Source organism: Eucalyptus grandis, chromosome 8 (assembly GCF_016545825.1).
Source record: "Eucalyptus grandis isolate ANBG69807.140 chromosome 8, ASM1654582v1, whole genome shotgun sequence".
NCBI lineage: Eukaryota > Viridiplantae > Streptophyta > Magnoliopsida > Myrtales > Myrtaceae > Eucalyptus > Eucalyptus grandis.
In genome coordinates, this window is record NC_052619.1 from 7,429,636 (window position 1) to 7,453,321 (window position 23,686).

At 38.7% G+C, this 23,686-nt stretch overlaps 2 protein-coding genes across 6 annotated transcripts; both read left to right on the forward strand.

Moving 5' to 3' along the window:
- Positions 1 to 679: 679 nt before the first annotated feature.
- On the forward strand, positions 680 to 10,127 carry LOC104456145 (acylamino-acid-releasing enzyme 1). Of its 2 annotated transcripts, XM_010070881.3 has the most exons (18): positions 680 to 813; positions 1,761 to 1,896; positions 1,984 to 2,293; positions 2,377 to 2,598; positions 2,690 to 2,908; positions 3,026 to 3,100; positions 3,668 to 3,806; positions 4,335 to 4,486; positions 4,612 to 4,694; positions 4,777 to 4,898; positions 4,994 to 5,072; positions 6,420 to 6,594; positions 8,161 to 8,221; positions 8,340 to 8,462; positions 8,629 to 8,826; positions 9,192 to 9,260; positions 9,481 to 9,557; positions 9,674 to 10,127. In XM_010070881.3, the coding sequence occupies exons 2-18, from the start codon at positions 1,773 to 1,775 to the stop codon at positions 9,735 to 9,737; spliced, it is 2,292 nt and encodes a 763-aa protein (XP_010069183.2). In that variant the 5' UTR covers positions 680 to 813; positions 1,761 to 1,772; the 3' UTR covers positions 9,738 to 10,127. The 2 variants fall into 2 exon arrangements, with proteins under 2 accessions (XP_010069183.2, XP_039154765.1); XM_039298831.1 differs by lacking the exons at positions 680 to 813; positions 1,761 to 1,896 and having other exon boundaries at positions 2,157 to 2,293; positions 2,368 to 2,598.
- Positions 10,128 to 12,122: 1,995 nt separating this feature from the next.
- LOC104456143 (acylamino-acid-releasing enzyme) lies at positions 12,123 to 23,277 on the forward strand. Of its 4 annotated transcripts, none has more exons than XM_010070877.3 (18): positions 12,123 to 12,272; positions 13,038 to 13,213; positions 13,290 to 13,599; positions 13,838 to 14,059; positions 14,148 to 14,366; positions 15,057 to 15,131; positions 15,670 to 15,808; positions 17,885 to 18,036; positions 18,127 to 18,209; positions 18,293 to 18,414; positions 18,514 to 18,592; positions 20,350 to 20,524; positions 21,345 to 21,405; positions 21,504 to 21,626; positions 21,848 to 22,045; positions 22,482 to 22,550; positions 22,779 to 22,855; positions 22,960 to 23,277. In XM_010070877.3, the coding sequence occupies exons 1-18, from the start codon at positions 12,142 to 12,144 to the stop codon at positions 23,021 to 23,023; spliced, it is 2,475 nt and encodes an 824-aa protein (XP_010069179.2). In that variant the 5' UTR covers positions 12,123 to 12,141; the 3' UTR covers positions 23,024 to 23,277. The 4 variants fall into 4 exon arrangements, with proteins under 4 accessions (XP_010069179.2, XP_010069182.2, XP_010069180.2 ...); XM_010070880.2 differs by having other exon boundaries at positions 12,144 to 12,272; positions 13,078 to 13,213; XM_010070878.3 differs by lacking the exon at positions 12,123 to 12,272 and adding an exon at positions 12,338 to 12,607 and having other exon boundaries at positions 13,078 to 13,213.
- Positions 23,278 to 23,686: the final 409 nt, after the last annotated feature.

Below are 23,686 nucleotides of genomic sequence, written 5' to 3' on the forward strand. Positions count from 1 at the left end.
AAAAATGACAAATGGGAACGAAAAAATAAAACTAGATAGAAAGAGTTTCGATTACAAATTAAATAAATGGTAAATTTCACCAAGTTCCTTTAATTACTTAGAAGTTAAACTTTAGTAACTCTGCTCCAATATATATGTGTTGTCAAATGTTTTTGAGGTACATTTTCTATCATCTAATTACCTATTTTGATCTTCTAATTTCTTTTACTGAAACTTTTTAACATTGTTAACTTTGCAATGTTCGACCAAAAAAAAAAAAAAACTTTGCAATGTCACGTATTCTATCGTGCACTATGATAGGCTAAAACCACAACAAACTTTGCTGGGGCCTTCATTTGTAGTTCAATGAGTGAAGAATGATTGTCAATTGTTCACAAATGACTATTGCTGAGAATCGAATCACTAATAGACTAATAGTTAATTGTCGGCCATTTGATTTGACGCGTCAATTTCGTTGCGAATTAGCCTAAGCATAGAATGAAAATGCCAGGTGATATACAAGACACAAAAGTACGGTGGCGGGGACGGGCGAACATAAAAAAGAATCTTATAAAGTCCGTCCGGTCGCGACGGACTCCGGCCGGAGCCAGATTCTACACCAAAAGTCCATCCTAGCTTTAGCGCAGTATTTTTAAAACAATAAATTAATCAGTCCACGTCAGCACGACAGCCTCGTAAACCTCGAATTGCTTCACTCTCTCTCCTCGGATGAGCAAGAAGAATCATATTCTTTGAAATTCAGTCGCACTTCGTTGACTCTCTCTCTGACTTGGCACTCGTTCTGCTCGCGTCCGTGCGTTTCTCTCTCGACCGGTGAGTTTCCTTCTTCTTCCTCTCTCATGGGCTGCTTTCGGAATGCGCGGTCGAAATCCCGAATGGGTTGTTTTTGCATCTTGTTGGGTTGTTCAGTTGCCAGCGAATGCGCGAGTAGCGGGGGAGGACGAAAGTGGATTCATTCGATCATCATCTGCCGCCACGCCTCGTCTTTCTGTTTTCTTTTTTGTTTGGTTTTAATGGAACTTTGCAACTTGCCTCGTTGAAAGAATCGATCTTTTTGCTTCGACATGAATACACTTTGAGCTCGGGCGAGCGCGAAGAAGCACCCTTTAAGCATGAGGCGAAAGATCACTTCGCTCTGTGCTCCATGGGTGGCTGCGTGTCGATGTGAGTTCGGTTTTGGTATGCGTGGGAAGAGAAGTTATTAAATGGGGTTGATGTTGGTTCTATTTGTTGGCCAAAACTTTGCTGGAACATGCATCAGATAACTTATTTGTTTTGGGAAAATCTCGACTGGGAAGTTGGTTAAGTGAAACTTGGTTAATTCATTTGTGTGATTGGTTGAGTGAAGTTGTAGCCCCTCTTTCCTACTTTTTTGTGCTATGAGAGGAATCTCTTGTCTATCTCAACTTATGGTGATGGGTTTGTGTGTCTCGTGGTCCGATTGTAACCTAAGAAATGATACTTGCTTATTGTTAGTTAGACATGAAGTATGATGAATGGATGTCGTCAATACCGGTTGTAGGATCCATTGATTTTTGCAACGAGAGTTGTTTAATGCCACAGGAGATGTTGGGGTTCTGAGTTTTCTCATTCCTCATTATTAGTTGAGGTTGAGAACTGCCATTCTTTCTTATTGGTACTAATTTGACAATAGTTTTGGATTGCATATTGGAATTTACTATATTCTAATGTATTTTCTTTTCTTTGCTTTCATTTGCACTTAAATATTCATAACCTTGTTTGCCGTGGATGTTTCTCAGGCTGTCCCTCACATGGAGGCGCACTTAGGGATGGACATCGCTACTGAAGAAGACTATGCTTCCCAGTCTCAATTACTTAAAGAGTTCACTGACATTTGCAACATCGACAAGGCATGGATATTTAAGTCCGAAAATGGTATCAGTGCTTATCTCATCTGCTATCTCCATGCTTACTCTTCCATAGATATACACTATGATAAAAGTGGTTATTGTTTGGTTATAGGTAAAGGCTCCAAGGGTATGTTTTCACTTAGCCAGCCAGATCTTCTGGCAAACAAGATGAGGAAATTCATCTTATCTGCTCATATCTCCAGCGAAACTAGCAATTCCATCACCTTTCAATGGGCCCTATTCCCCGTCGAGATGGAAAACGCTTCTATAATTGTTCCCTCACCCTCTGGGTCCAAGCTTCTTGTAGTGAAGAATTCTGAGACTGATTCTCCAACTCAATTTGAAATCTGGGGTTCGTCTCAGTTGGAGAAGGAATTCTGTGTTCCCCAATCTGTCCACGGTTCTGTGTTTACAGATGATTGGTAATAAACTATATCAGTCTCAAGCTCCAATGAATCTGTTGTATAATGTCAGTAGAAAATTGAAATGATCTCAGAATGGATAGGTTCAAGGGGATATCATGGAGCCATGATGAATCTCTCATTGCTTATGTTGCCGAAGAGCCGGCTGCTTCCAAGCCCAACTTCAACAGTTCTGGCTATACAAAGGATAACTCAAATGACAAAGATTGTTCCAGCTGGAAAGGTCAGGGTGACTTTGAAGAGGAGTGGGGGGAAACATACGCAGGAAAAAGGAAGCCAACTCTCTTTGTTGTCAATACTAAGAGGTCGTCCCATTACACAGTTTTAAAATACTCTTCTCACTAGCAGAAGTTTGAAATTGCAACTTTAAGATCTGAATTCGCTGGTTGTGTGCAGTGGGGAGGTACGAGCTGTTCAAGGAATCACGAGCTCTCTAAGTGCTGGACAGGTCATATGGGCACCATCAGTTGAAGACACGAATGAATATATGGTTTTTGTTGGGTGGTCATCAAATCTAAGGAAGTTTGGCATCAAGTATTGCAACAACAGGCCTTGTGCAATATATGCAGTTAAAAACCCATTCCATCAATCAGAAGCTGATAAAGTTGATGTCAAGTGGGTACATCCTCAATTGGTTTCCTGCTCTTGCAAATTTTTTTCTTTATGTGATTATTATCGATATGACTTTTAAATGTACTTTTAAGAATTCAAATACATCATCCAATTTTGTAGAGCTGATGCTGGTGTAGATTCTCCTTTGTGTAATTTAACTCAGAGCATCAGCAGTGCTTTCTTTCCCCGTTTCAGGTATGCTCATCTTGGCTCTTAGGATATGTTCTTCATTTGTTATTGTTTCGACGTTGAGTATAAGTTCTTGATTAGACTTTGGAAGCACCTGTCACCTCTGTTTTAAGGTTTTACTCATTCAAACTTTACATTAATGGTACAGTCTCAGCATTGAGTTTGATTCCATAATTTTTGCGTCATTGGTACATGCAAGCATATTTTTGCTGTATTGTATCTTTCTCTGCTGTTTTATGCTCAGCTGCAATTCTTTGGCATGGGTCATCTACTACTGGATGTGTTGCAATGTTTTGATTTCGCAAGCTTATATGACAGTGCTATTATCATGGAAAAAGAGTACTAAGGTTAGCCATTTATGACTGACCTATCTATATACTGTCATGACGTATCTCTATATATCCAAATATGATAACTATCCAGCTTTTCTTAAACTGTCTGTGCACTATTCTGTTTACTTGAGAGAAGCAATTTTATCTGAATGATATAATATTGTTGGTAATATGAGTGTTAATCTCAAGAACTGAAATGGTTTTCTAACCAAACGCTTCTATATAAAATATCAATTCTCAGCCCAGATGGGAAGTACCTTGTCTTTCTATCAGCAAAGAGTGGAGTGGACTCTGGAGCGCATTGGGTTACTAATTCACTTCATAAAATAAATTGGCCAATTGATGGGAACCCGAGCCTACACAGAAGTATTGCCGATGTGGTGAGTTTCATCACCTGATTGAAGTCTGATAAATTTTGCTGCCTCACTTCATTTATTTGTGTTGTACGTATCACATGAAAGATGATACTATCCTGCTGATATGTCAACGTTGTGATACTCAGTTTAATGACATAGGTACTCAAGCAGGCGAAAAAAACAAAGCCAACATTTCTTTATTGTTTTTTCATTCTGTGTGCTGCTTGATTTACTAGAAACTTTATTGGATGTAGGTCAATTCGTTGACTAATTAGTGTAGCTTTCGATGAAATGTGTTCTGCATGATTGGATTTGAGGATTTGAACACTCACTTATACCACTTGCAGTTAAATTTGCACTGATATAACCTTTGGTATACTAATGCTATAAGGAAAATGATTGGTTCTCTATATTTTGTGTTGTCAATCTGAAGTATGTAGACTACACTGATATTTACTTTGACAGTGGATGCTGCCTAGGATTTCTTTTCTTGTGTTCCTCTAATGCGTCTTCTTTGTTGGCTTATTATATTTCAATCCTTCATAAGTGCAGGTCCCTATCATCATGACTGCTGAAGAAGGGTGCTTTCCTGGGCTTTACTGCACCAATGTGCTTGCTAACCCGTGGCTTTCTGATGGATGCACAATGATCCTGACTTCCTCATGGCGGAGCAGTGAAGTGATACTTGCTGTTAATGTGCTGAAGTAATACGTTTTTGTTTGTCACTACAATTAAAAGAAGAAAGAACACTGTTCAGTGCATGGATTTTGTTGGTTAGAGACTCTTTATTTTAATTGAACTTAACAGGTAAATGCTCATCTGTATGCAGTGGCAACGTAGCACGAATCAGCCCTATGGAGTTGGACGCTTCATGGGAAGTTCTTACTCTTGATGGGGGCAACGTTATTGCTGGTAACCTGAAGCTGAGAGTAGCCTGTAAGTTGTTAGGAAACGACATGACTTGAAATATAAGTTCATGCAATTTGCCTTTCAGTTTCTAGCAGTCCAGTGGACGTGCCTCAGCTGAAGTACGGTTATCTAATTGATAAAATACAATCAAGTGCTTCATGGAGTTGGTTGGACATTTCAAGTCCCATATTCAAATGTTCTCAGAAGGTCATAAAATACTTCTTCTGTTCCATATTGGTGTCAAGTGCCTGCAGTTACTTTTCCATGTATGACCTAATCTACCAAAACTCCTCTTATTACAGGTAGAAATGTTGCTTGCATCTCGTCAATTTAGACTAATTAAAATTCCAGTCAAGGACGTTTCTTCTTGCACAACAAGAGGTAGCTCATGTCATCTGTCTTATTTATGTAGAGTATACCCACCCGTATTCGCTGATGTGACTTTGTTTGTGACTTTGTTGTTGATGTGCTATTAACATGTATTTATGATTTTTATTCTAAAATCTCTAGTAAAAGGTTTTCCCTTTATGCTTGCTTAATAATGGAGTGATTAGATACTTTGCGTATTACTGCTTATGGTGCTTTTCATTCTTTACATCATTCTCATCCATTTGGGGATGAAATAATCTTGTTTACCATGGAGAAATTCTACTCTCTTTTTTTTCCCCACATTGTGAGCTTCTTATTGGCACTACCAGTAAATATCATCTGTTCCTCCATGAAAATCTCGAGTTGTTATTTTGCTTGGTGCTTATGTTTTTGTCTCCTTTCATTGATACATTCCCCTGCTTTTTCCTTTTCATGTCAAGTTGATAAATGTGTGCATTTGTGCACCTTTATAAGTTTCTGCCGGACTTAAAGTTCTTAGAAATGTGGACCCATATGAACAACAGTAAGTTCGATTTTGATGTCTTGGTCAACATGGTCTTCCTTCGTAAGTAATGTGGTAGCTTGGACAAAGATCAATCTCCTTCTTACATGCATTTACTTGTGTTGATGAGCTTCATACATTAGTATCTGCAAATGTGCAGTTTAATAGCTGCTGCTCATTTACATATCCTAGGCATCCCGAGGTTGCTCCTTTTTATTGTAATTCATATTTTTCGCTGTAATGTTATTATTGGTTCATGTACAATGTGACCATGTTATCCTTGCCCAAGTAGGTTCCCAAGGATTTTGACAAAAACAGAAAGATTTTGAGGACCACTTGAAAGGTTGAATTAAATGATTGGGAGGAGCTTGAAACAAGTGTGACAGAAACTGTTAATAATGCCAACTAATTTCTTGATAGTCGAACAAAGATTGGATGATCTGTTGATCATCTACAGAAAGAGCTTGAATTAATGGAAAGAGTAAGAAATCAGTGGACCAAATTGCCAGATGAGTTAAGTGTCTTTTTTGAGATGGGCTTAGGGAACTCTAAATATGGTACATGGGCGCCTTAGGGGATCAGAAAGCCTACTTGATAAGGAAACTGACTTTTCTGTAGAAGTATCCCGATTTGAATTGTGTGTCAGAAGAAGTGAAAAATCTAAATAGAACTTAGTCAATACATATCTCATACTTCAGTCGAACTTGTTCCTTCAGTATAGCATGCTGGTAGCCAACTGAGTTGTTTTAATAGCATCACCAGTTGCTTTTTCATTCCCATTTCAGATGTCTAAGATCTCATCTTACAACTAGAGTAAAATACTGCTTTTCATGTTCCATGTATTTGATTCATTACAGGTGCTACAAATGACTTTGAGGCTATTTTTGTATCATCAAAATTGAAAAACGATGTGCCTGATCCACTAATCGTGATCCTTCATGGTGGGCCACATTCTGTCTCCACTTCAACTTTTTCAAAGTCTGAGGCTTTTCTGTCTTCACTTGGATTCAGCTTACTAATTGTGAATTACAGGTAGGTCTTCTGTTGTCCAATTTGCAGAAGGTTTGATTCAGTTTGGTTCCTTGAGCAAATGTGGGACTCCAGAATTAGCTTGTAACCAGATGTTTTTAATGCCGGACCATTGAATAAACCACTTGAGTGACTGATTTGTGTGCAACAACTGTCTCAACGCTATGCTGCTCTGCATCTATCTGTTCTCCAAGATCCAAGCTAAAATGGCGTGTCTTCTTATATGCCCCCTGGTGCCAATGCTTTGTTTGAATCTCTGCTTGCATCATTTCGTTTTGCATTCCTTGACTGATTATGTTAAGTACATAAAATCGAGTATCATTAAATTAAGCATCATTTATTTGAAAAATTGCATGCCTATGTGTTTTCAGTATTGTGTTCTCAAGGTTGAGGCCTAGGTTTGGAACACCACCAGCACGATTTTTGAATCCTTCTCCAGCAGAAATTGGTTGAACCAGTGTTGGACCCGTTGGAAAAGCTTGCTTTAATTGGTTCAATCTTTTAAATATGGTTTGATCTGAAGTACAATTTAGTGCCATGCACCGAACTGGAATTCAGACAGATCCACTACTTGATGGTTGAACTGGACAATTAGTTTTCACAAATTGCATAACAAAAGGAGTTTCTTTCTTTAATTGTCTCCTCTATCCAATGCTAGAGAAGAAAGCCTCCACTTTCGAAAGTCAATAGACTGCAATTGATATGGGAGAACCAGATTGATGTTCTGCCCTTTCTGTTTTGATGTTTTTGTGATGCTAGGTCACAATGTGATGCAGTGTGGATGAAGACTCTGGATATCTTCCTTTCTAAATCATTTTGGGCTTTTACTTTGGCATTCAAATATCTATAAGTATATATGCTAATTTCTCCTATCATCAGGAGAATTGGTAATTTGGTATTAAGATTGTGAAGAAAGTATTCCTTCATTTACGGGTTTTCTTGCCTGGGTAATTGAGAAATTGGTACAATTAGTTTACGTGTGTAACTCACAAAATGATCAGAAAGCTAGCAAGCTTATACAGAATTTATAAAAGAAACTGACCAAGCCGTATAAGATGGAGGATTTATGTGGGTATGATGTGGTGTCTGAGTCTTCAATTTCTCTTGGATTTCCTGCCTTGCATAAACTGAGCATTCAAAACTCTGTAATATAATGTCTAAGTAAGCAGAAAGTACTATCTTACTTTGTAGATTGCATATAGTATTGGCACGGATCCAATATTACATCCATAGGGCATCAGGAAATTTTTCTTTTATGTATGTAGATTCATTAAGAGTGTTTTAAAATATTTTATTGGCCGAGAAGTTATCTCAATGAATGCTGAGTGGCTTTCTAACTAGGGATTCTTGTGGCTCGGAATCATCCTAGTTGCAAAATTTAGTCTTTTACAAGGTCAAGCATGATGACGCATAAACATACACTGGAGATTTTAGTAACTCAATCACAATGGCCTCTGTTTTTTCCCTGCTTATATCATGAAATGATCTTTCATCATTTGATATTCTCAATACTTTCTTGCAATATCTAATGTTCATTCAGGCATTTCCTAATGTTGTACATGCTTGCAGAGGTTCATTAGGATTCGGAGAGGAAGCATTGCAATCACTACCGGGAAAAGTTGGTTCACAGGTGCCTGCTGTCATTCATTTTCTTTTCTATGTCCTTCTTCACTTCAGTGAAAGAAAGAGTCATGAGTTTTAATTCATATCTGCAATTTAATGAATGCCTTCACTTCTGTCGTGTGCAGGATGTCAATGATGTACTTACAGCGATTGATCATATCATTGAGATGGGACTTGCCAATCCATCCAAAATAGCCGTGATTGGACTATCTCATGGTGGTTTCTTGACCACCCATTTGATAGGCCAGGTGGGTGGATACGAGAAATAGATGCACAAAACTGGAGGCTTTTCTCTGTCACTCTCATGTTATTTCGTCTTAACCATATAACTGGCACTCTCCTGACCCTAAAGAAGTTTAAATAGTCAGCACACTGAATCCTACTGTTCTATCGTGACTTGCATAATATATGCAGGCACCAGACAAGTTTTGTGCTGCTGTCGCAAGGAATCCTGTTTGTAACCTTGCATTAATGGTTGGCACTACTGATATTCCCGATTGGTGCTATGTGATCTCATACGGTATCGAAGGGAAGAATATTTTCACAGAAGCGCCTTCAGATGAACACTTGAGTCTCCTTTATAGCAAGTCTCCCATCTCACATATCCATAAGGTATGCACCATCAATGAACCACATTATATGAGACGGTTGTTCAATGTTGTAGAACCTTATCGGACAACAATTTTACACCAACTTTATGACAAGATAAAGGTGAAACTTGAGTGAAATACCATCATAGGTGATGCTTTTTTATTTGCGTATTTGGACTCGAGAACAGTGAATCTATCACCAAGTCGTAATGATTTATCTTACATATTCGTTTTCTTTAAGTGGAAGATACATTTTGATTTCATTCACCTCTCCTCCAAACAATCTTCCTTTCCTCTTTCTGGCCTGGCTTCTTTATAGGAACAACTTTCTCTTATGAATGTTTTATCCAGTAGCGATAGATTTATCATCCTTGATAATCATTGCAGGTCAAGACACCTACCCTTTTCCTTCTCGGTGCTCAGGATCTCCGAGTCCCAGTCTCTACCGGGTTACAGGTAGGATTCATTTCATTTTCTTCCGAGATCGGACCATGCGGATGTAAATTTTGTGGGTTCATTTACATTTTATCAATTGAGTGATGACTTACATATACCGACACAGCGGTAGAGATGATTATCTTCTTATCTGAGCCCGTATGATTTTTCGAATTTTCTTCACGTTACTTTGCATGGAAGTCTGGCTAATACACCTGCTAACCAACTTCAAACTTTACAGTATGCCCGAGCACTAAGGGAGAGAGGAGTAGATTGTAAAGTCATCTTATTTCCACATGACGTTCATGGTATTAAAAGGTGAAGGAAGGTCCATTTCTGATTTTTAAACACATTGGCTTGTCGTAAGCATTCCGTCTTATGTTCGTTGTGTTTCATTGTTCCTTCAATCTAAACCATCGTCCCTCTTTGTACAGACAACAATCTAATTTCGAAAGCTTCCTGAATGTTGGAGTGTGGTTCAAAAAGTACTGCAAATGAGCAAAAGAATGAAGCTGCGCCTTCGCTGTCTGGATAACAATTCGGATACCTCAAATATCGTATTTGGTAACAATTGCTGTTCTAATAAGGACAGAATCTTCAACTCGTGTTCTATGGCTTGCTCCTAAAGAGCACGCGTATTGCACTACTCCTCTTTTGCTTTTCGGCCAAGCTGGTCCTCTGTTCAAAGTACTAAGGTTGATGCTGGATGCTCGTAAATCGAATATGCTTCTTTAACCAAATTTATGATGTCCTTCAACTCTCTCTGGATAGTTTTTGAAGGATTTCCTCTGCTGTTTTCAACCTTGTGCTGATCCTTGATGGGCATTAGTCCCAGTTACTTTCCTGAGGTCTGCTTTTATTACTTTATGTGAAGTTTTTCTGGACCAACTCTCGGGTGGCTGCAATGCATTTGAGCTCCAAACCTCTTAATCTTTGATTTTGACATATTTAACGTGGGATTCACATGATTTAAGGATTGAGATTAGAATGTCAGGACTCATGAGTTAATAATAGAGAGTAAGTGCGTTTATGCATACCCAACTTTCTTCTTCAATCTTTAGAGTCAACTATAGTTTTTATATCAAATTTTATTTGACGGTTCTTCATGACTCTATAATAGCATCTTTTCCTAGTAATTAGGTCTAATAATCAGCTATTTCAAGTGTCAGCTGAAAAGGGGAAAGAAAAAAATAAAAAAACCTCAATTAGAGACCACTTGGACCTAGCCACCTGGAAAAGCGGCAATGCACAAACCCACTCCATTATCCAACCATAAGATATTTGATGACCAAACCTGGTCACTTGATAATAGCACCATTTATAACTTCGATTGAAATGCAATCAATCGTATCATAAAATCTTCCATAGTAACTTAAATAAGCGAAGTTTGCTGCATCTTGCACGGTCCTTTATTCGATCAATGTGGACGCGGTGGTCTCCATATATTTCAAGAAACTAGTCAAACCAAAAAGTTCGAATACGCCAAGTTATCAGATGGACTCCATCTCAAACGCTGGCATTCACCATAGTTGGTCGAAATGCAAAGTTCACTTTGCATTTTGCACGATCCTTTATTCGATGCATGTGGACATGGTGGTCATTGTACATTTCAAGAAACTAGTCAAATCAAAATGTTCGAATACGCCGAGTTATTAGACGGATTCCATCTCAAAAGCTGGCATTCTCCATAGTCCATCAAAATGCGAAGTTCGCTGCATCTGCATGGTCATTTATTCAATGCATGTGGACATGATGGTCGCTGTACATTTCAAGAAACTAGTCAAATCAAAAAGTTTGAATACGCCAAGTTATTAGACGGACTCCATCTTCAAATTGGCATTCTCCATAGTCCATCAAAATGCGGAGTTCCCCGAATGGTCCTTAATTCAATGCATGTGGACATGGTGGTTTCCATACATTTCAAGAAACTAGCCAAACCAAAGAGTTTGAATGTGCAGGTTATCAGATAAACTCCATCTCAAAAACCGGCATTCTCCATAGTCCGTCGGCGCCTATGAAAATGACCCCAGATGGAATGGCAAACCCGATTGGGGCCATGGCCAAATCGGGTCCTACCGCCTCGTCTCCTACTTTTTCGAAGCTGTACCAGCCCAAGCTCCTACCTTTTCGAGGCTATAAAAACCCAAGCACCTGCTCGGCATATGAAATCAATCCACGTAACACATCTCTCTCTCTCTGTCCTCTCCCTCCTCCTCCGGCCGGCCGTCGCAGCTCTCTCTCTCGCTTTGCGTAAGCATCTCTCTCTCTCTCTCTCTCTCTCTCTCTGCACTCGCGCTTGCTGCTGCTGCCGCTCAACGCGCTCGCTTAGCCATCGTTCCTTTTGGACTTAGTGTTGGCCGGCCGGTCTGTCGGTTCCTTCTTTCCGCTAAATTTTTGATATGTTCAATGTGACCCTTACAAATATTCAACGTGACCTTTCCACTTTAGCCTAATTTATAATATCATCATTGAATATAATACTTAATGGATTTAATCTAGTTCTTAAATTATCTAATCTGCAGATTAAATTAAACACGTACGAAGAAATTTATGAATTACATCGAATAAATTAAAATTTATAAATAATATTATATATCGGATCAAAATCTATAGATCATTCATATCATTTTCTCAAATACTTCGTGACTGATCAAACCTGATTGGGCCATGGCCAAATCGGGTCCTATCACCTCGTCTCCTACTTTTGTTGGGGCTACGCCAACCCAAGTACTTGTTTGGCATATGGAATCCACGTAAACAAATTAAAAATTTAAGAACGACGTTGCACTTGCACGTCGGGTAGACCCGATTGGGGGGCCGTGGCTGAACTGGGTCCCACCAGCCCGGGATTCCCGGCTGTCTCTTACCTTTTCGGGGCTATACCCAAGGACGTGCTCGGCATATGGAATCAATCCGCGTAAGCATCGCCGCCCCTATTTGGTCGTCGCCTGAGCTTGCACTAGAGCGCCGCCGCCGTCGTCGACGACCTCCTCCTCCTCCGGCCGGCCGTCGCAGCTCTCTCTCTCGCTCTGCGTAAGCATCTCTCTCTCTGTGCACTCGCGCTTGCTCTTGACTTCCTGCCGCCGCCGGTCAACGCGCTCGCTCAGCCGTCGTTCCTTCTGGACTTATGCCTGTCTTGCGTGCGGGGAAGATTCCTGGGACAGTGCATGTAGGCTGACGTCGTCAGGAGATTGGATTAATCGGAGCTTTTAGAGAGCGCACTTCCGGCACGCGCGGAAAGGAAGATTACCGAATGCGCTTCGATGTCGCTCGTCGGCGAAGCCGTGTCGAGTTATGCTGTTGCGGATGATGAAGTTTGAATTTTTTTCAAGATGGTTATGTTAGGATTGGTTGATTCTTTGGCGCAGGTTTGTTGAGTGAAATGAAAGAAATGTCTTCATTGTAAAGGAATCGACGACCTTGTGCTTTTTATAGTCCAGTAGAACAGTTAAGTTTAAGGAGCTGGAAGATTTAGTAGTGCTCCAACATTCGAGAAAATTGAGGATCCATATGGCTGTTTGCTGTGAAAACGAATCAGGAGTAGGATTGGTAGCATAAGAAGTGGCACTTGCTTCTTCTTGGGTGGCAATATAGCATGAAGACTGAACATTATTGCAAACACGTTTGTACGGATAGCTTAAATTCCGGATAGCTTTGGGTTATCAGTGTTTTCTCTCCTCAAGATTAATTTGAGTTGGAGTGCTGTCACTCTCCTCCATCGATATTAATTTCGCAATAGTTTTCCAATTAGCATCTCATCTGCCTAATTAAGATTTTTATCTTTGCTTGCATTTGTAGTGGAAGACTCTCAGCCTTGTTTGCCATGGATGTTTCTCAGGCTGACCCTTTAAAGGAGGTGACTTTGGGTACGGTCATGGCAACTGAAGAAGAATATGCTTCCCAGTCTAAGCTACTTCAAGAGTTCACTAACGTCTGCAGCATTGACAAGGCATGGATATTTCAGTCTGAAAAGGGTAATGCCGATTAGCCCATCTTTCATCTCCCTCCTTTCACATCCTCTTTGTACTCAAATCAGATAAACAATCACAGGAAAAGGCTCACAGGCTATGTTCTCAGTTAGCCAATCAAATCTTCTGGCAAATAAGAGGAGGAAATTTATTCTATCTGCTCAAATTGCCAGTGGAAGTAGCAATTCTGTAACCTTTCAGTGGGCTCAATTCCCTGTTGAGATGGCAAATGCTTCTCTAATTGTTCCCTCACCCTCGGGTTCTAAGCTACTGATAGTGAAGAATCCCGAGAATGATTCTCCAGTTCAACTAGAAATATGGGGCTCGTCTCAGTTGGAGAAGGAGTTCCACATCCCCCAATCTGTTCATGGTTCTGTATACACGGACAAATGGTAATAAACTATATGACTCTCAAACTCCTCATGAAGAGCCTGAATGTTAACTAGTTTTTTTTTTTGGTGTGTCCAATTTCATCCTCTTTATTTGCATGTGTAGTAATGTTAGTTGGAGCAGTACTGCCTCCGTAACTTGTAGGAATAATATCAGTGGAAGAAGCTGAAATGGTGATGTCCATGTTACCTTGTGAGATTTCTTGAATTAAAAGAAACTGAAAGATCTCTCAATGCGTAGGTTTGAGGGAGTATCCTGGAACTTTGATGAATCTCTCATTGCTTATGTTGCTGAAGAACCTGCTCCTTCCAAGCCTACCTTCGACAGTTCTGGCTATAAAAAGGATAGTTCAAATGAAAAAGATTGTGGCAGCTGGAAAGGCCAAGGTGACTTTGAAGAGGAGTGGGGCGAAACATATGCAGGAAAAAGGAAGCCAGCACTCTTTGTTATTGATATTCAGAGGTCAATTACGTAGCTCTTTTGATACTTTGATAACTGACAAACGCTCTAAGGTGGGAACTTATAATCTGAATTTTCATATGATGTTCAGTGGAGAGGTACGAGCTGTTCAAGGAATAGCAAGTTCTTTGAGTGTCGGCCAGGTCATATGGGCACCATCATCTGGAGGCATAGATCAACATTTGGTTTTTGTTGGGTGGTCATCAGATCAAAGGAAGCTTGGCATCAGATACTGCTACAATAGGCCCTGTGCATTATATGTAACTAAAAATCCATTCCATCAATCAGAAGCAAATGAAAAAGATTTCAAGTGAGCACATCTTTTGTCAGTGTCCTGCTCTTGCTTATATGATGTACTTTTTGTTACCATCTGATGCGGGGCTTAACACAGTAACATCCTTAAAGTTTCGAGGTGAAATCTTTTAGTCCTTAAATTTTACTTTGTGACATTTATGGTCCTTAAAATTTTATAAATTGCACAGATATACGATAACCATGGAATTCGTATCGCAAAAAATATGAAAAGTACATATCTGGCAGCTGTTCACCCAATGGAAGCCCATAATGGTCTAATTTCTCTCTAGAACTTTTAACCATAAGATAGCTTGCTTTCTTAGCACTTGTGCTAAGGATTGATTAGCCTTTAGGAAATAGGGGGTGCAGGGGTGCTGTGCTCCTCTTCATCTGTTGTGTTTGGGAGGGAATTGGAATGGTTAGGTTTCCAAAAGTTGAGGGATAGAGAGGCTTCACGACCAAAAAATAACCACAAATATTCTGTTCTTTTTTCGTATTAAAAATTCATACAAAAATGATCTTATACTTTTTGTCTGTGTTGTGATGAAAATTCCGACTGTTGTCCTACAATTGCACTACTTAAGCACCATGACTGTCACAAAGCAGAGTTTAAGGACATCAAAGAATACTCTTGGAAGATTATGTATCATAAGTATAATTAATTAATGTAAACCATAATAATTGAATTAAGCTATTCTATTTTCAGAGGTGATTCTGGTAAAGGTTCAACTTTGTATAATCTAACTCAGAGCATCAGCAGCGCCTTCCTTCCACGTTTCAGGTATGCTCCTCCTAGGACATGTACTTCATTTATTCGAACTCCTTTACTTTTTGGTTCATCAGTATGATATGCTCTTAATGAAGTTTCGGAAGCACTGTGACTAACTTTTTGCTGTTTCGAACTTAACAGTAATTTGCATTACCCAGCCTTCCTTTTGATAATTTGGAGTTTCGTTTTCTCCATTGTTAAGTATCTGTGAGCACTGTTTGCTGTATTTCTCTTCTCTGCTGTTTAATGCAGCCGGAATGTTACCTCTGAATAATTGCATAATTTTACACCGTGATGCTTGTGCATCAGTGTTGTTTATCCTACTAGATGAATATTAGGATTAGCTTTCTATAAAATTCGTGTTGATACTGTCGAGACTTCTCTTTATGTTTAAAGATGCATATTATCCAGCTTTTCTTTTAATTGCCTCTACACTATTCTGTTACTTGAAAGAAGCAAATGAGTTGAATGATATTACATTGGCCTATTGATCTCAAGAAGAGAAATGGTTTTCTAACCAATTGCTCCCATGCAAAATCACCATTCTCAGCCCAGATGGGAAGTACCTCCTGTTTTTATCTGCTAAGAGTGCAGTGGATTCTGGAGCACATGGGGCTACTAATTCACTCCATAAAATTGATTGGCCAGTAGATGGAGAGCTGAGCCTGCACCGAAGTATTGTTGATGTGGTAAGTTATCATTTTCCTTTGTTGCTTTTGTCGTTTTTTGTTTGTTTAATGGTGTGTTTATCTGTTTGTTGGCAATGTTGACTAATTTCCTTTGTTGCTTTTGTCGTTTTTTTGTTTGTTGATGGTATGTTGATCTGTTTGTTGGGAATGTTGACTAACTGCAGTTCTGTCCCCTTTGCCTCCCTTTTTGGTAGAGGTATAGACCAGCCGGATATTGCAATAGAGATGATCCTATCCTACTAATATGTTTCTGTCATAAAATTCAACATGTAAACAGGAAAAATTACCTAAAATGTCCTAAATCTCGTGCCGATTAGTCCTCAACTTTTTAACGATTTGCTAAAATTGTCATTTTGGCCAAATTTGGCTAGATTCGATGATGTGGACATTGGTGATGCCATGTAGGATGGCTGGCGCTGATGTCGACAATTTAGATTGGTTAGCAATCCTTGTCGAGCTTAGAAGAGAAAAAAGTAAGAAAGAAAAAAAAGGAAAAAAAGAAAAAAAAAAAAAAAAAAAAAAAATCCTGAAAATTTTGAAAGATCATAAAAAAGCCCATGTTAGTGCTAGCTGTCCTACATCGTGCCACATAGTAGGGGTGATTGGGTCTAGGGTGGGTAGGGTCTAGACCTGGACCTGTACCTGTACCCAACCCTGTTATAACCGGTTCCTCCCCCGACCCTGTACTCGACCCACCCTCTCTTTTTCCGATCCGGTTCCAGGGTCAATCTTGTTTTCACTGGAACTTGTTTTGCAATTTCCTGATATCTTATACGACTTTGAATTTTATATTGATATGCGAGAAAATAACATAATCCTCATAATTTGTATTGAAATATTAAGCACTTGTAATAAATAAATATATGAACTTTTTGACTAAATAAAAAATTAAGGATCCATAAGGCTAATTATAATAAATAAAATCATAAGGCAAAGAATTAGCAATAAATATGGGTCTAATATTAGTCTTATTTTCACAACTACTACATGAAGCTACTCATTTATGTAAGCATAACTCTTCCTATAAAGAGAAATTAGGCGAGTCAATCCATGTGATACACAAAAATTTGGTGGCGACAAACACTGTCCGTCCATTGGACGGTGTGAGAGGGAGCCGGTGAGGGAGGGAAGCAAGTGAGGAAGAGGAATGATAAAGGAGAAGTGTCGTGCGTGTTTGAAAGAGTCAAGAGGAAAAATGTTGTGTGATTGCGGGAGTAAGAATGGAAATCGGGGGAAAAAAAAGGGTTTTGGACCTCTACTTACAGAACTGGTCCGAGAACCGGTTCCAAAACCGGTCTAGGAACTGGTTTTCGGGTGAGTAATCACCGGAATCTGTTCCCGGACTGGTTTAAACTAGTTCTGAATTTTGAGAACTGGTTCCCGGATTGGGAATCGGTTCCCGACCCTATTTTCTTGGTAGGCCGGTCCGAGAACTAGGTATACCCGGTCCGGTTGCACACCCCTACCACGTAAAACAGGCGGTGTCCATGTTAGCAATTTCCAGCCAAAATTGGCCGGAAGAACTACATAAAATTGTCAAAAGGTTTGGGGTTAAATTGTCAAATTGAAAGGTTTATGACTAAATTTGCACAAATGCAATAGGTTTAAGACTTTTTTTTGGTAATTTCCCCTAAAAAAAAAGAATAGATGCTCAAGTGATTTAAAGGAGCGAATATTTATCAAGTCTTTTGGGAGAGAGTGTTGCCAGATTTAACAGTAACTATAGTTGATATAGATGGTTCATTGACTAATTCATGTAGTTCATGTACTCAAATTTTCCCAACTACGTGTTTGCATGATTGGCTTCCAGGATTTCACCACAAACCACTTAGCAGTAGAATATGTGACATTCTAAATTTCGTGTTGACTTTGAGTACTAGTGTTATCATTTGAAAGTAAGTGACTTCATATGATTTTTGCTTTTGACAGGTCTAAACTTAAGTATTGACTCAGTACTTTTGTGTTATAAGAAGTATGTGGATTTTGATGATATTTGCTTTGAGAGTGGATACTGCCTGGATTTACATTTTTTTTTGTCGTCTCGATCTTTCCTTGCTTGAACTATCATTATTGCAGATCCCTGTTATAATGAATGCTGAAGAAGGGCACTTTCCTGGGCTTTACTTTTCTGGTCTCCTTACTAACCCATGGCTTTCTGATGGATGCACGATGATCCTGTCTTCCATTTGGGGCAGCAGTGAAGTTATACTTGCAGTAAATGTGTTAAAGTAATAAACTTGTTCTATATGGCTATTTTTTCCCATTGAGATTCTCTCTTCCTTTCATTTGGACTTACCATGTCACTTATTTATATGCAGTGGGAGTGTATCACGAATTAGCCCTACTGAGTCGAGTGCTTCATGGGAAATTCTCTCTCTTGATGGGGACAATATTGTTGCTGGTAACCTGAAATTAATATTTGCCAATGCATTGTGAGAAAGCGATATGACTTGAAATATAAGTATATGCAACTTGCCTTTTCAGTTTCTAGCAGTCCCACAGATGTCCCTCAGCTCAAGTATGGTTATCTTATCGACAAAACAATATCAAGTGCTTCATGGAGTTGGCTGGATATTTCTAGTTCCATATTCAAATGTTCTGAAAAGGTCATTATATAATTTCTCCGTCCTTCATTTGGTGGCAAGACACAGTCTGTTACTGAACTCCATATGTGTCCATCTTGACTAACACTGAACTTTTTACAGGTTAAGATGTTGCTGGGATCTCTTCAATTTAACATAATTAAAATTCCAGTCAAGAACGTTGCTGCTTGTACAACAAAAGGTAGCATGTGCTATTTGTACTATTTACAAAAGCATGTGCTATTTGTACTATTTACAAAGGGTCAACCCACTTGTATTCACTGATGTGATTGATGCCTGCAAGCCTTTTTGAGCTTGTTTATTGTATGCTTGCTGGAGTTCTTTTGTTTTTCATTTTAACTTGTTGCAACTGTTTTATCAGATGAAGTGTAAGTCACTTTTCATGATAGAAGTGGGTGGAAATCAATTTTGCATTTATCATCGTGTTTTTCATTTTTAACTCTATTCTTATTCATTTGGGACTAAAAATTCTTTTAAAGTAGGAGACTCCTTTTCTTTCACATTTTTAGCTTCTGTCTTGTTGCTACTCTGTTTGGTCTTTGAAAACTCAAGGTTTTCTTTTTTCTATCCAATTCTTACATGTGTCTCCTTTCAAATGGTATTCTTTCATGTTTCTTCCTTGGTTTGTTGCCTTGATCAGTATAGGTTGTGCCTTTGTGCATCTTTAGAATTTTTTACTGGACTTAAGTTTCTTGGACACATAAATGTTCATGAGCAAGCACTAATATATCCATACTTTGATGTAGTTGTTTGGCTCAGCATCATTATTCATTTATAAGCACATTTTTTTTTTAATGTGTATATTGGTCTAATGGCTTGGATAAAGATCAGTCTCCTTCTAAATGCACTTGCTGCTTGGACAAGCTTCATATGTACATATTTCCACACATGTAGCAAGTAGTTTCTGTTCATTTATATTTTTATTAAGCATTGTCTACTAATTCTAAACTCCATATTATTTTCTTTTTCAGTAATGTTTTTAATGCTCAATTATATTTCAAGAAGTTGCTTAAAAGATTTGGCGCGATGGTTTCTAGTAGCACATAAGAAACACAATGGAACTCTTTTGTAATACCAACTCATTCTTTGTTGCTGAACGAAAAGCTAGATGAGCTATTGGAGTCCATTTGTACAGAAAAGCTGCGATGAAATGGATAGGAATCATGAATGATAAATGATCTGTAAATATGATAAATGATGACTAACCTTTGGGCTTCAAAAGGCCACTAAATTGAGAAAATGGCTATTTCGTAGAAGGATCATGAACCTAATTATGTAGGAGAAGTGTTAAGATATATGCTTGATATGTACTGCGGGCGATATATGCTTGATATGTACTGTGTGCATGTTTCCTGATAGCCTAAGCTTTTGAGAGAAACAGTTATTCAACATGGTATTTGAGCTTTAGATCGATGGTTTGAATCTTAACACTCCTTATTATGATCATTATGTCTGATGCTCCTGTTTCTCCTCTGGTTATTGTTTGATGTGGTTGCATCTAGATCCTATGTTTTATTTGTATGGTTCAGCTTACACGTGCAAGGGGCTGTTGAGATTTAGGCTCCACTGTACTTGTGGGCTTGTTTGCGATAGTTTAAGTTTTTGGCAAGAGGGGGTTCAACGAGAAATAAAAATTTGTTAATTGGAATCTCGTAGTTTGGTTCAATTTGTTCCTTCAACATGGCATGCCAGTGGCTGAGTGAGGCCTTTTAAAATCATCACAAGTAGTTTTTGCTTAATTTCCATCCCCACAAAAATCTAAAATCTCATCTTATGGCAATGGAAAAATTATTGCTCCTCATGGTCCATATATTTGATTCATTACAGGTGCTTCAAAGCCCTTTGGGGCAATATTTGTATCAACAATGTCTAAAATCTCATCTTTTGGCAATGGAAAAATTATTGCTCCTCATGGTCCATGTATTTGATTCATTACAGGTGCTTCAAAGCCCTTCGAGGCAATATTTGTCTCAACAAAATCAAAGAATGACTTGCCTGATCCACTTATTGTGGTCCTTCATGGTGGACCTCATGCTGTTGCCATCTCAAGCTTTTCAAAGTCCTTGGCGTTTTTGTCTTCTCTTGGGTTCAGCTTGCTAATTGTGAATTACAGGTATGCCGTAATGTTGTCTGATTTACTGAAAATAAAATCAGTTTAGTTCCTTAAGCCAGCGTGAGACTCTTTCATTAGTTTGTTACCCAATGTCCTCAAAACCAGACCAATGAAAACTAGTTGAGTGACTGGTTTGAATCGACAGTTCAATTGGTTCAACTGGTAAATTTTCATTTAGAGTAATTATCTCCAAGATACAGACATCACAAGGCATGACCTTGTTGCAGCCCCCCAAGTCTCAATAGTATCAATAGAATGTTTGCATTAATTGTTTTTTTTCCCCAAATACATTGAATTGAGCATCATGGCAGGATAATTAGCATTAAGTTTGTGGAATGACTATTCAATTATTGCTTCCTGCTTGGGAGTTGAGAAATTGATGTAGGTACTGGTTTAACTGACGTTTATTGCCTAGGAAATAACTATTATCTATACCTGCACAAAACAATCAGCAAGCTAGTAGCTTATTGATATTTTTATGAAGGAATTTGTGGCAAGATAAATACATGGAGGAATTTTAGTGGGTTTGAAGGTAGAAGGATTTTTCATTAGCTGAGAAGTTATCCCAAATTATTCTGAGTTGCTATCTTTTTCTTACGAAAGATTTCTTGTGATTGTCCTAGTCACCTGATTCCTTGGAACTTTAATTTAGAATATAGTCTCTAGCAAGATTGAGCTGTGTAACAGGCATGTAAAAGTGCCACTTACCGTGGAGAGTGCCCATGTGTGTCGTGAACAAATCTTTCATGTTTATGATTTCAATTTGTTTTGCAAAATTTAGTTCTTCATTCAGGGTATCCTTTCATATTAATGCTTGCAGAGGTTCAATAGGATTTGGTGAGGAAGCATTGCAGTCCCTACCAGGAAAAGTTGGTTCACAGGTTTCTATTGTTCTTTTACTTTGCTCTTCATTAATGGAACAGATAATCTCAAGATTTAACTTGGTCAGCAATTTAATGCATTGTTCTGTCTTTTGTAGGATGTCGATGATGTACTTACAGCAATAGATCATGCTGTTAATTTGGGACTTGCCAATCCATCTAGAATAGCTGTAGTGGGTGGTTCCCATGGTGGCTTCTTAACAACCCATTTGATTGGCCAGGTGAGTGGTTAAACTCAATGCAACAAAAATGAGACTTTCCTTTCACCTTGTGTTCAGTTTTGGGGATAGTCATTCGCCGCAGCTTTAAATGGAGCCCTTCTAACACTATAGAAGCTTCCATGTCCTTTGAGTTTGTTTTGCATCAAGTCAAGTTGTAGCATGAATAGGCTAAATGATCAGCAGACTGAATCCTAGTTATCTGTCGTAACTTACATCTGCAGGCACCAGATAAGTTCATTGCTGCTGCTACGAGGAATCCTGTTTGTAACCTTGGATTGATGGTTGGGACTACTGATATTCCTGATTGGTGCTATGTCGAATCTTTTGGTAGTGAAGGGAAGAATCATTTCACAGAAGCACCTTCAGCTGAACATTTGAGTCTCTTTTACAGCAAGTCTCCAATCTCTCATCTCCATAAGGTATGCTGTGGCTGAAGCATGTTATATCAGACAATTGTTCCACATTGTTCAAATCTTTCTACAGCCTTGACTAGACAATGCCTTATGCCATTGTTACACCAACTCCATGACAAGATAAAGGTACACTTTTAGCAGAATATTAATGACAGATACAAGATGCATTGCAGAGGCTTTTGCTTGTGGATTATAATGGGGTTAACTTTGAGTGGGAGGGGCTGGTAAAACCATATGAAAATGCCTCTCCTGTTGGATTATAGCAATTTAGTTCCTTCATGTCCAGTGCATTCTGTGACATATTCTTTTGCTTTAAGTTTCATCTCTTTTCTGATCATCTTCTTTTCCTTTTTCCAACCATCTTTGTTTAGAGGAACGATTTGCTCCCATTAATGGTTTCTCCTGAAATGATTGGAAGTATTTGTGTTGATAAACATTGCAGGTTAAGACACCAACCCTTTTCCTTCTCAGTGCTAAGGATCTCCGTGTTCCATTTTCTAATGGGTTACAGGTAAGAGTCATTTCAATTAGAGATCGGACTATGCTGACATTGATTATAACTTATTCACAGAGACTGAACTTTGGTACCTTCGACTTAGCAGATTTCATGGATGTTAATTGTACTTATTTTTATCCTGCTTTCTTCTCTCATTTTACCCCTTTTCTGACTTTCTATATGTTACTTTGCATGGAATTCTCGCTAATCCGCCTAATTAATACTTTGGTTTGAACTTTACAGTATGCTCGGGCACTAAGGGAGAAAGGAGTCGAACATAAAGTAATTGTATTTCCCCATGATGTTCATGGCATCGACAGGTATAGGTCCATTTCCAATTTCTGCATATTCTAGCTTTGCCGTAAGTTTTAAGTTCAAAGTAGCATGCCACTTTTGAGGCTAACCATAATCCCCTTTGATGCAGACCACAATCTGATTTCGAAAGTTTCCTGAACATTGGAGTGTGGTTCAAGAAGTACTGCAAATAAGCCAGAATATGAAACTTGCATTGTCGTATGGGTAACAATCAGATGCCTCAAATTTGGTATTCCATCATTGTATAAATATAGGCCAAAAAAAAAAAAAACATTGTCTACATTTGGGGAAAAAAATTGAGGACCCCGCAAAATGCACATTGTACATGCTCATCTGGAGCAAGACCTACCATATAAGTTAAGGGTTGGTCTTCTGTTAGAATAATGATGCCGGATTCTCATCAATAAATTATGTTTCTCTGATGAAATTTCACAATGTACTCGATAACTAGTTTGGAACGACAAACCCAGGTCAGTCCATTTTCTGAGATTGGTCGATTGGGGAAAGCGAGTCTCTAGGGAGGACACCAGAAGTGTAAAAAGTTTGTACAACGCTCACTTTGAAGTGTCACTTTATAAAAAGATCACGTAAGTGTCAATTCTAAGGTTATCGGAAATCTAATGTAGTAATATTTGATTAATAGTCGTACATGGCTTACTGATGTGCCCAATTAGTAAATAACTTCCAAATGATTATCGGTTGAATGCGAAATTTTGTTTAAAATGGTCACTTCAGTATTAGTCATTATTAAAAAGCGATCACTTCAGTATTAGTCATTATTAAAAAGTGATTATTTTAGTGCCAAAGCTTACACCAGCATAAACAGGTGCTGGTGC